The sequence below is a fragment of the Coregonus lavaretus genome, assembly GCF_964263955.1.
Source record: "Coregonus lavaretus genome assembly, chromosome: 2".
Taxonomy (NCBI): domain Eukaryota; kingdom Metazoa; phylum Chordata; class Actinopteri; order Salmoniformes; family Salmonidae; genus Coregonus; species Coregonus lavaretus.
Genome location: NC_139989.1, coordinates 71,138,157 through 71,150,721, shown reverse-complemented (window position 1 = coordinate 71,150,721; position 12,565 = coordinate 71,138,157). Strand labels below are relative to the sequence as shown.

Here is a 12,565-nt window from a genome sequence, read left to right as displayed (position 1 = left end):
GTCCCAGTCCTTTAGATGAATACCTCTCTGAGTGGTTCTCCAGTGTCCCAGTCCTGTAGATGAATACCTCTCTGAGTGGTTCTCCAGTGTCCCAGTCCTGTAGATGAATACCTCTCTGAGTGGTTCTCCAGTGTCCCAGTCCTGTAGATGAATACCTCTCTGAGTGGTTCTCCAGTGTCCCAGTCCTGTAGATGAATACCTCTCTGAGTGGTTCTCCAGTGTCCCAGTCCTGTAGATGTATACCTCTCTGAGTGGTTCTCCAGTGTCCCAGTCCTGTAGATGAATACCTCTCTGAGTGGTTCTCCAGTGTTTCTGTGTTTAATCTACATGATATATCAGCTCTTACTGTTCGCTTCAGACTTGCTCATTCAAAACCTCTATTTTCACATTTTCACATTATCCCTGTAGGATCTGCTGGATCCTGGAGTGTTCAGAACATTAAAGCATGATGTGAAAACAAAAGATATCTTGCTTAAAGAAAAAAATAAGCAAACACATTCCCCCTTCCATATGTTTGGGGGAGACTCCCCACACATATGGAAGAAGGTACTCTGGTCAGATGAGACAAAAATTGAGCTTTTTGGCCATCAAAGAAAACGCTATGTCTGGCGCAAACCCAACACCTCTCATCACCCCCGAGAACACCATCCCCACAGTGAAGCATGGTGGTGGCAGCATCATGCTGTGGGGATGTTTTTCATCGGCTGGACTGGGAAACTGGTCAGAATTGAAGGAATGATGGATGGCGCTAAATACAGGGAAATTCTTGAGGGAAACCTGTTTCAGTCTTCCAGAGATTTGAGACTGGGACGGAGGTTCACCTTCCAGCAGGTCAATGACCCTAAGCATACTGCTAAAGCAACACTCGAGTGGTTTAAGGGGAAACATTTAAATGTCTTGGAATGGCCTAGTCAAAGCCCAGACCTCAATCCAATTGAGAATCTGTGGTATGACTTAAAGATTGCTGTACACCAGCGGAACCCATCCAACTTGAAGGAGCTGGAGCAGTTTTGCCTTGAAGAATGGGCAAAAATCCCAGTGGCTAGATGTGCCAAGCTTATAGAGACATACCCCAAGAGACTTGCAGCTGTAATTGCTGCAAAAGGTGGCTCTACAATGTATTGACTTTGGGGGGGGGGGGGGGGGGTGAATAGTTATGCACGCTCAAGTGTTCTGTTTTTTTGTCTTATTTATTGTTTGTTTCACAATAAAAAATATTTTTCATCTTCAAAGTGGTAGGCATGTTGTGTAAATCAATTGATACAAACACCCAAAAAATCTATTTTAATTCCAGGTTGTAAGGCAACAAAATAGGAAAAATGCCAAGGGGGAGTGAATACTTTCGCAAACCACTGTATATCATGTATAATTAAAATGAATATGTTTTGTTTAACTGATTGAACAAACGTTTTGTTTTTAACTTTTATTTGTGGTGTGGTTTTCATATCAGCCCTTTTGGGCTTCCCATCCTCACCTGAACACCGTTTTTACCTGTTTATTTTCATATCAGCCCTTTTGAGCTTCCAGCCTCACCTGAACACCGTTTTTACCTGTTTATTTATCTGCAGTGTTTTGTCTTTCACTTCTTTTCTTTGGTGTGAATAAATAAAACCTAAAACCTAATTGAGAAATGTTTTCACTTGCAATGACTTGTTATGTTTAAACCGTGATTTAAACTGAGACTCAGTGATATGACATGTAAGGCTGTGTGTCTGCCTGATTTCATATATGTACCTGATTTCCATTCAGACTGCTTTGTCCAGCCAAGTGGCACTTTGTGGGATACGTTGACTGTAATGGAGTTGAAGTTGTGTTCCCAGCTGTCCACAGGATGGCGCCAGAGCAGCATAACTGGACTGGTGGGACCTGAGTAATATCCCAGGGAAATACACTATATATCAAATCAAATCAAATCAAATTTTATTGGCCACATGCGCCGAATACAACAGGTGCAGACATTACAGTGAAATGCTTACTTACAGCCCTTAACCAACAGTGCATTTATTTTTTAATAAAAAAAGTAAAATAAAACATCAACAAAAAAGTGTTGAGAAAAAAAGAGCAGAAGTAAAATAAAATAACAGTAGGGAGGCAGGGGGGTACCGGTGCAGAGTCAATGTGCGGGGGCACCGGCTAGTTGAGGTAATATGTACATGTGGGTAGAGTTAAAGTGACTATGCATAAATAATTAACATAATATACACAAGTATGTGGACACTCTTCAAATGAGTAGATTCTGCTATTTCAGCCACACCCGTTACTGACAGGTGTATACAATCGAGCACACATAGTTACACAGTGCTTTCGGAAAGTATTCAGACCCCTTGACTTTTTCCACATTTTCAGGCTTATTAAATTGTTTTTTTTACTCATCAATCTACACACAACATCCCATAATGACAAAGTTATGGGTTTTTATAACTCCTGCATTGTCTTGGTTGTGTGTTTAGGCTCCTTGTCTTGTTGGAAGGTGAACCTTCACCCCAGTCTGAGGTCCAGAGCGCTCTGGAGCAGGTTTTCATCAAGGATCTCTCTGTACTTTGCTCTGTTCATCTTTCCCATGGTTTCTCATGGTCTGAGAGTCTTTAGGTGCCTTTTGGCAAACTCCAAGCGGGCTGTCATGTGCCTTTTACTGAGGAGTGGCTTCCGTCTGGCCACTCTACCATAAAGGCCTGATTGGTGGAGTGCTGCAGAGATGTCCTTCTGGAAGGTTCTCCCATATACACAGAGGTACTCTGGAGCTCTGTCAGAGTGACCATCGGGTTCTTCGCGGGTTCTTCGTCACCTCCCTGACCAAGGCCCTTCTCCCCCGATTGCTCAGTTTGGCCAGGCGGCCAGCTCTAGGAAGAATCTAGGTGGTTCCAAACTTCTTCCATTTAAGAATGATGGAGGCCACTGTGTTCTTGGGGACCTTCAATGCTGCAGAAATGTTTTGGTACCCTTCCCCAGATCTGTGTCTCGACACAATCCTGTCTCGGAGCTCTACGGACAATTCCTTCGACCTCATGGCTTGGTTTTTGCTCTGACATGCACTGTCAACTGTGGGACCTTATGTAGACAGGTGTGTGCCTTTCCAAAGCATGTCCAATCAATTGAATTTACCACAGGTGGACTCCAATCAAGTTGTAGAAACATCTCAGGGATGATCAACGGAAACAGGATGCACATGAGATCAATTTCGAATCTCATAGCAAAGGGTCTGAAAACTTCTGTAAATAAGGTATTTCTATATATTTGCAAACATGTCTAAAAACCTGTTTTCACTTTGTCATTATGGGGTATTGTGTGTAAATTGATGAGGAAAAATAACTAATTTAATCTATTTTAGAATAAGGCTGTAACTTAACAAAATGTGGAAAAAGTCAAGGGGTCTGAATACTTTTTGAATGCACTGTAGATATGGTGTGGACTGTATACTCAATACAATCTAAATCTGATACCTCACTGTCTGTCTTTGGACTGATAGTGCTTTTTAAACTGCTCTGGTCAGTCCACTCAAATATTTGGACTATACATTTTTCTCTCTGCAAGCAATACTTTGATAATTTGTCATTTCTAATAATGAAACATCCATTTATGAATAGATAGAGCAGGTTTCAGGACACTGATTTAAATGAAAATGTTGAAAAATATACTGTCAATATCTTCACCACTAAAGAATAGCAGTGAGGTTTTAATATAATTTGACTCTGTGCAGGCTGTCAGGCTGTCTAGTAAATTAAATGTCTTTGGCCCCATTACACTAAAACATGTAGGCACAATGTTGTCCTCATCCATGTCATTTACAAGAACAAAATATTCAAACCGTTCTGTATATGAGCTCCACTGTTCAATACTTTTATCAAACTGTCCAATATTTCCATCAATTCCAATAATTGTTCATTTCTCAATAAGCTCCTGATTGTCACTCACTTCAATATTGTCCTGAACCAAAGCAATATTTTCCTCAGTCACGTGATCTTCATTCACTTCACTCACTGACGTTTCCTCCTAAGTTCGCTCATTTAGCAGATTTAATTAAAAGGTTTATCTTCACAGTTGAATAAATGTCCTTTCCTTTAATCACTGTATATTCCTCCTTTTTAATCAGGTTGTTTTCCCGCTCCGATGTCCGTCTCCAGTCCTTTTCTGCCGTCCATGACGATGTTAACTCCAGTGGTGGAAAAAGTACCCAATTGTCATACAAGTAAAAGTAAAGATCCCTTAATAGAAAATGACTCAACTAAAAGTGAAAGACACCCAGTAAAATACTACTTGAGTAAAAGTCTAAAAGTATTTGGTTTTAAATATACTTAAGTATCAAAAGTAAATGTAATTGCTAAAATGTACTAAAGTATCAAAAGTACAAGTATAAATCATTTCAAATTCCTTACATAAAGCAAACCAGACGATTTTCTTGTTTTTAAAATGTACGTTCAGCCAGAGGCACACTCCAACACTCAGACAATTTACAAACAAAGCATTTGTGTTTAGTGAGTCTACCAGATCAGAGGCAGTAGGGATGTTCTCTTGATAAGTGCGTGAATTGGACCATTTTCTGTCCTGCTAAGCATTCAAAATGTAACGAGTACTTTTGGGTGTCAGGGAAAATGTATGGAGTAAAAAGTATATTATTTTCTTTAGGAATGTAGTGAAGTAAAAGTAAAAGTAGTCAAAAATATAAATAGTAAAGTAAAGTACAGATACCCCAAAAAACTACTAAAGTACTTTAAAGTATTTTTACTTAAGTCCTTTACACCACTGGTTAACTCTTTCTTAGCTAGCTAGACTATGCACTTGCCTCTGCTATCAATACACTGTGCTAACATTAGCCTATTCTGGACCACAGAAAATAACAGTTTTAAACAGTTGTAAAAACCCACTTCTTCCAGACAGAATAGTTCCTGTAGATTCAGACTTAATCATCACCAATCTTTTGTTATGTCTCGTGGGTTTTATAACCACGTCTGTATAACAATTCAATAATGATGAGTCAGGTGTGTGTGTGTGTGTGTGTGTGTGTGTGTGTGTCCAGTGTGTGTGTGTGTGTTTGTGTGTGTCCAGTGTGTGTGTGTGTCCTGTGTGTGTGTCCTGTGTGTCAGGTGTGTGTGTGTGTCCAGTGTGTGTGTCCAGTGTGTGTGTGTGTCCAGTGTGTGTGTCCAGTGTGTGTGTGTGTCCAGTATGTCCAGTGTGTCCAGTGTGTCCAGTGTGTGTCCTGTGTATATGTGTCCAGTGTTTGTGTGTTCAGTGTGTGTGTGTTCCCAGTGTGTGTGTGTGTGTGTGTGTTATGTTTGACACAGGGACACTGAGGAACCCCAAAGGTCAAAGGGGTCATCCCAAACCCTAAACCCTGGATAGAGGGGCTCAGTGAATGTGGAGTGGAATGTGTTCAGGTGGGTCAGTGTGTCAGAGGAGACTCTGTAGAAGGACAGAGTGCCGGCTGGCCAGTCCAGATACACTCCTACTCTGTGGGAGCTGGAGGAGGGGACGTCTATTATAGTGGACTTATTATTGTGACAGGCAGAGTAACTGTTGTCAGAGCAGAACAGACTCCAGGACTTGTCATTGTCTCCAAGACAACAGTCATCAAGCCTTCCTCTCCTGCTGATTCCTTTATATGTCACTCCTATATCAGCCCTTCTCCCACTCCAGTCTACCTCCCAGTAACAGCGCCCAGTCAGACCCTCTCTACACAGCACCTGTGGCCAGTCCTCAAATCTCTCTGGGTGATCAGGATACGGCTGCTCCTCCATCCTCCATGTCACCTTTCTGTTCTCCTCAGACAGAGAGAGGAATCTGTTTACTGTGTTTAGGTCCAGTGTGAGATCACAGACATCTGATGGATGAAACCAGACACAATATTAGAAATCATAATCATCCTGAACACACAAACACACAAACACACACACATCCTGAACACACACACACACACATCCTGAACACACACACACACAAACACACTGGATACACACTCACACTCACACCTCTATGCATGAACACACACACATCCTGAACACACACACACACACATCCTGAACACACACACACACTAGACACACACACACACACACCCGGAACACACACACACACCTGTATGCATGCAAGCATAGACACACACACACACACATTTCTAACGTAACATGAACACGCCACACACACACACAGACACACACATTGTCAAAGCAACTCTTTGTAAACTTTGGTGTCCCTGATTTGTGCTTCTGTAGAACTACAGCTGATATTTAATATGACCAAGTAAGTAATGATGGTGGTCTTTGACTTTGACTTCACTTGAATTAAGACTTATTCTTAGTCATATTCTTCACAGCAGTCAACACTCACATTTTCTAGGTCCAGGTTTCATTGTGTTCTCTCCACCATGTTCCACACTGTAGCGGTAAGCAGAAGAACAGACAGTCATTGAGGGATACACGTGAACTCACACACACACACACACACACACACACACACACACACACACACACACACACACACACACACACACACAATGGACACACACACACAAATAGCCAGCACATAACTTTGTCCAAGTGTGTGTGTGTCCACTGTGTGTGTGTGTGTGTCCAGCGTGTGTGTGTCTGTGTGTCATTGAGTGATACACATGCACACACACACACACATTAGACACACACACACCCACACACAAACAGTCAGCATATAACTTTGTGTGTGTCCAGTGTGTGTGTGTGTGTCCAGTGTGTGTGTGTGTCCAGTGTGTGTGTGTGTGTGTCCAGTGTGTGTGTGTGTCCAGCGTACGTGTCTGTGTGTGTGTGTGTGTCTAGTGTGTGTGTGTGTGTCCAGTTTGCCTTGTGTGTGTGTCCAGTGTGTGTGTGTCCAGCATGTGTGTGTGTGTGTGTGTGTCCAGTGTGTATGTGTGTGTCCAGTTTGTGTGTGTGTGTGTGTGTGTCCAGTGTGTGTGTATCCATTGTGTGTGTCCAGAGTGTGTGTGTTTGTGTCCAGTGTGTGTGTGTGTATCCAGTGTGTGTGTTTGTGTGTGTGTGTGTCCAGTGTGTGTGTTTGTGTCCAGTGTGTTTGTCCAGTGTGTGTGTGTGAGTGTGTCCAGTGTCTGTGTGTCCAGTGTGTGTGTGTGTGTGTGTGTGTGTGTGTGTGTGTGTGTCCAGTGTGTGTGTGTGTGTCCAGTGTGTGTGTGTGTGTGTCCAGTGTGTGTGTGTGTGTGTGTATCCAGTGTGTGTGTGTGTGTGTGTGTGACCAGTGTGTGTGTGTGTGTGTGTGTCCAGTGTGTGTGTGTGTGTGTCCAGTGTGTGTGTGTGTGTGTCCAGTGTGTGTGTGTGTGTCCAAAAAACACACACACACACACACACACTGGAAACACACACACACACAAACACACACACTGGACACACACACACACACACACACACACAGTCTTTATATAACTTAGTCCAAGTGGTGGTCAGAATGTTTGTCTTAACTAGCCTGATAACTCCAACATGTCTGATATGAACATTGACATAAACCCTCTACATACTTGAGTTTCTCCAGTCTGCAGTGTGGATCCTCCAGTCCAGCAGAGAGCAGTCTGACTCCTGAGTCTCCTGGGTGATTGTAGCTCAGGTCCAGCTCTCTCAGGTGTGAGGGGTTTGACTTCAGAGCTGAGACCAGAGAAGCACAGCCTTCCTCTGTGACTAGACAGCCTGACAGCCTGCAAAGAGTCAAATCATATTAAAATCACACTGCTATTCTTTGGTGGTCCAAATAGTGGCAGTATATTTTTTCAATATATTCAGATATATCAGTGTCCTGAAACCTGCCATATCTATTCATAAATGAATGTTTCATTATTAGAAATGACAAAGTAGTGCCTGTAGATAGAAAAATATATAGTACGAATATTTGAGTAGACTGACCAGACCAGTTTAAAAAGCAGTATCAGTCAAAAGACAGACAGTGAGGTATCAGATTTAGATTGTATTGAGTATACACTCCACATCATATCTATTTTGACAGTGAACCTAACCTTTTAAATTTGGCTCTATACTCCAGCATTTTGGATTTGTGATCAAATGTTTCATATGAGGTGACAGTATATAATGTCACCTTTTATTTTAGGGTATTTGAATACATATCTGTTTCACCGTTTAGAAATGAAAGCACTTTATGTATCTAGTCCCCCATTTGAAGAAGTCAAATGTATTCTGACCATTGGACTTATAGTGTATTAAAGTAGTCAAAAGTTGAGTATTTGGTTGTAAACTCGTTGGTTGCATTTGCAGTTTGTTTTGGTTGTGTTTTGGGTTATGTTTTGCCCGATAGTAACTGAATGGTGGATGATGACTGGAGTAATTTTCTGTCTAAGTGAGTAGATAACAGGTTTCTAAACACTAATAAATTAATCCTGATGATGCCATGATTAATACAAATCATAAATCAATCATGAATAATAATGAGTGAGAAAGTTACAGAGGCTACAACAAAACATGCTAACCTCTCACCATTACCAATAACAGAGGGGATATGATCTTTGTTCCTCTGTAACTTTCTCATTCATCATCATTCACCATTCATTCATGATTATTCATAATCATGGTAGCATCCACATGAATGTAGAAGTTCAGAAACATCTTCTATTCTTACTGACAATACAAGTGAAGTGACTCCAAAATGACAGGACATTATTCACCATTCAGTTTCTATTGGAAAAAACATAATCCAAAACACAACAAAGACAAACTGCAAATGTATTCAACACGTTTGTAGAATCACAAGCTTGATGTAATCACTGCAGGTAAGGAATATGGGACCAAATACTAAACTTATGACTACTTTAATACAATATAAGTGAATATGTCCAAATTATTACGACTTTTTCAAATGGGAGAACTAGACACATAAAGTGCTTTCCTATCTAAACTGTAAAACAGCTATGTATGAAGACATTCTGTACTCTCACCTAATATGAAACATTCTATCTCAAATCCAAATTGCTGGAGCATAGCACCAAATGTAAAACTGTAAGCTTCACTGTCCAAACACATATGGTGTGGACTATGTGTGCCTGGTAAACACATGTGGATCTGGTGAACAGTTATCACTTGTTGACCAATTACAGGAATACTGACCTCAGAGTCTCCAGTTTACAGTGGGGATTCCCCAGTCCAGCAGAGAGCAGCTTCACTCCTGAATCCTTCAGATCATTGTTACTCAGGTCCAGCTCTCTCAGGTGTGAGGGGTTTGACTTCAGAGCTGAGACCAGAGAAGCACAGCCTTCCTCTGTTACTCCACAGCCTGACAGCCTGACAGAGAGATCATAATGATTTCACAAACACACTGTTAATTTAACACCAGTAGTGTAGAAGGACATTGGCAGATGCATTTGGTTTATTCTCTTAAACAACATATAGATTCATCTTCCGTCTCCTAGAATTGTATGGTCATATTGTTTTACTAATATGAACATCAATGCATTGATTCAGTAAGTTTTTCAATGTAATATTATATATTATATACATATTATAATACTTATATTTCTCTAAACTTCATATTTATTCCTGATGATTAGTTCTTATATGTCATTTGATGTACTCACAGAGCAGCTCTGGAGGCTTTGACCACTGGCAGCAGCCTCAGAAGACCTTCCTCTGATCTGGAGTATTTCTTCAGGTCAAACACTGCCAGCTCCTTTTCTGAAGTCAGCAACACAAAGACCAGAGCTGACCACTGTGCAGGTGACAGTTCTTCTTCTGAGAGACTTCCTGATCTCAGGTAGCTTTGGATCTCATCCACTAGAGAATGGTCATTCAGTTCATTCAGACAGTGGAACATATTGATGCACCTCTCTGGAGAGGGATTCTCCCTGATCTTCTCCTTGATGTACTTGACTGTTTCTTCATGGCTCTGTGAGCTGCTTCTTGTCTTTGTCAGTAGACCTCGTAAGTGCTTCTGATTGGACTCCAGTGAGAGGCCCAGAAGGAAGCGGAGGAAAAGGTCCAGGTTTCCTGTCTCACTTTGTAAGGCTTTATCCACAGCACTCTTGTAGAAGGTAACTTTACGCTTGTGTCTGATCCTCACAAAAAAGTGGCTGGATGTTGATTGAGATTCATCCATTAGATTCTCATTGTTGTTGATGAATGAGAGGAACACATATACAGCAGCCAGAAACTCCTGAATGCTCAGATGCACGAAGCAGTACACCTTTTCCTGGTACAGCACACATTCCTCTTTAAAGAGCTGTGTGCACAATCCTGAGTACACTGAGGCATCATTTACATCAATGCCAGCCTCTTTCAGGTCTTCTTCATAGAAAATCTGATTGCCATTCACAAGATGTTGAAAAGCCAGTTTTCCCAGTGACAGAATGCTCTCTTTATTCCAGTGTGGACATGTCTGGTCTTTCCCAAGATACTTTTCATTCTTCTGTTTGGTATGAAACACCACAAGGTGTGTGTACATCTCAGTCAGAGTCTTGGGCATCTCTTCTCTCTTATGTTTCAGCATGTGTTCAAGGACTATTGCAGAAATCCAACAGAAGACTGGAATGTGGCACATGATGTGGAGGCTCCTTGATGTCTTTATGTGTGAGATGATTCTGCTGGCCAGGTCCTCATCACTGAATCTCTTCCTGAAGTACTCCTCCTTCTGTGGGTTATTGAACCCTCGTACCTCTGTCACCTGGTCAACACACCCTGAAGGGATCTGATTGGCTGCTGCAGGTCGGGTAGTTATCCAGAGGAGAGCAGAGGGAAGCAGATTTCCCTTGATGAGATTTGTCAGCAGAACATCCACTGAGGTTGACTTTGTGACGTCACAACAGATCTTGTTCTTCTGGAAGTCTAGGGGCAGTCGACACTCATCCAGACCATCAAAGACGAACAGGACTTTGTACTTGTCGTAGTTGGAGATCCTTGATTCTTTGGTTTCGATTGAGAAGTGATTGAGAAGTTCAATCAAAGTGAGTTTTTCCTTTTTCATCAAATTCAGCTCCCGAAAAGGGAATGAAAATACAAATTGGACATCCTGATTTGCTTTTCCTTCAGCCCAGTCCAGAATGAACTTCTGCACAGAGACTGTTTTTCCAATGCCGGCGACTCCCTTTGTCAGCACAGTTCTGATAAGTTTGTCTTGTCCAGTTAAGGGTCTGAAGATGTCGTTACATTTGATTGCAGTCTCTGGTCTTGCTTGTTTCCTGGTTGTTGTCTCAATCTGTCTCAGCTCATGTTCATTATTGACCTCTCCTGTTCCACCCTCTGTGATGTAGAGCTCTGTGTAGATCTTATTGAGAAGTGTTGGGTTTCCTTGTTTAGCGATCCCCTCAAATACACATTGAAACTTCTTCTTTAGATTAGATTTGAGTTCACGTTGGCAAATCACAGCAAGCTCATCTGAATGAAGAAATAACACAGAGGATATTAATATTACGTCTGTTTTAATGCCTACAGTACTGTAAGGATGTTTTCTAAAGTTTAAATTGCAATAATTTATTCTCTTAACTGTTTTCATAATGCATAACAGACTGGTGTGACTGATTTATATAATTATTGATGGTATTATTAATGTTCTCTCTCTCTCTCTCTCTCTCTCTCTCTCTCTCTCTCTCTCTCTCTCTCTCTCTCTCTCTCTCTCTGTCTAAATTAATCAACACAACACATCCCTGCTGCTACTTGATGAGGTCACTAGGTGTTGTGTTAAGGCTGCTACAATATCATTGAGTTACACAGCTACTTTAGTTGTACTTTAGCTACAGCTTTTAAATGTTTGTTATAAAACAGCATTCAACATGAGGCAGACAGCTCTTACTTTTCTCCAGTGTGTCAGCAAGCTCCTTCTGGTTCATTTTCCTCAGGACGTGCAGTGTGATCTTCAGAGCCCCCTCTCTGGCACTGCTCTCCTGCTTCTCATCTTCAGCGTCCACCACTTCCTTATCCTGCTTCTGACTCTCAAAGCCTTCTGGGAGTTCTGGACTAAGAATCCTCTTGAACATCTTCAGCTCGTTCTTCACAAATGTCAAAATATTCTGTTCAAGCAACTGAAATAAATCAAGTAAATAAGTTAAGCAAGAGAAGAAATGCTTTCTCATTAACACATGAATGAATGATTGACAGATCAACTTTACTTGAGGTAAACAAAAACAAATGTACATAACAGGACCACATACACTGAATATGGAGGCCAGGTCTGTTTGATGACTCTGGGAAGACTGACCACTGAGAATCTCTGACTCTGATCTCTCCTGTTGGTTTCTGTGGACAAAACATCAGATTACATATCCTCATCCAGGGAGTACACACACACACACACACACACACACACACACACACACACACACACACACACACACACACACACACACACACACACACACACACACACACACACACACACACACACACACACACACACACACACACACACACACACACACACACACACAGGGAGGGAATGTTGTGTTAGTTTAATATTGTTTCAGGACTATGAAAATGGAAAAAAGGTTTAGCCTATGGATTATGAAAACAACAAAAATAAATGGTAAAATGGGAGAGGAGGAATGACTAGAGACAGTGTTGTTTAACTCACTGACCATGACCCATGAGTTCTTCTTACCTTTGTT

The 12,565-nt window shown here is 41.4% G+C and overlaps 1 protein-coding gene across 1 annotated transcript; it reads right to left on the bottom strand.

The window, feature by feature from the left end:
- Positions 1-5,227: 5,227 nt before the first annotated feature.
- Positions 5,228-11,963, bottom strand: LOC311140272 (NLR family CARD domain-containing protein 3-like). The gene is made up of 6 exons (XM_084175251.1): positions 11,755-11,963; positions 9,548-11,339; positions 9,086-9,254; positions 7,490-7,659; positions 6,322-6,368; positions 5,228-5,815 (listed from the first exon to the last, which is right to left on the bottom strand). Exons 1-6 carry the CDS (start codon positions 11,936-11,938, stop codon positions 5,265-5,267), a joined length of 2,913 nt encoding a protein of 970 aa, XP_084031377.1. The 5' UTR covers positions 11,939-11,963; the 3' UTR covers positions 5,228-5,264.
- Positions 11,964-12,565: the final 602 nt, after the last annotated feature.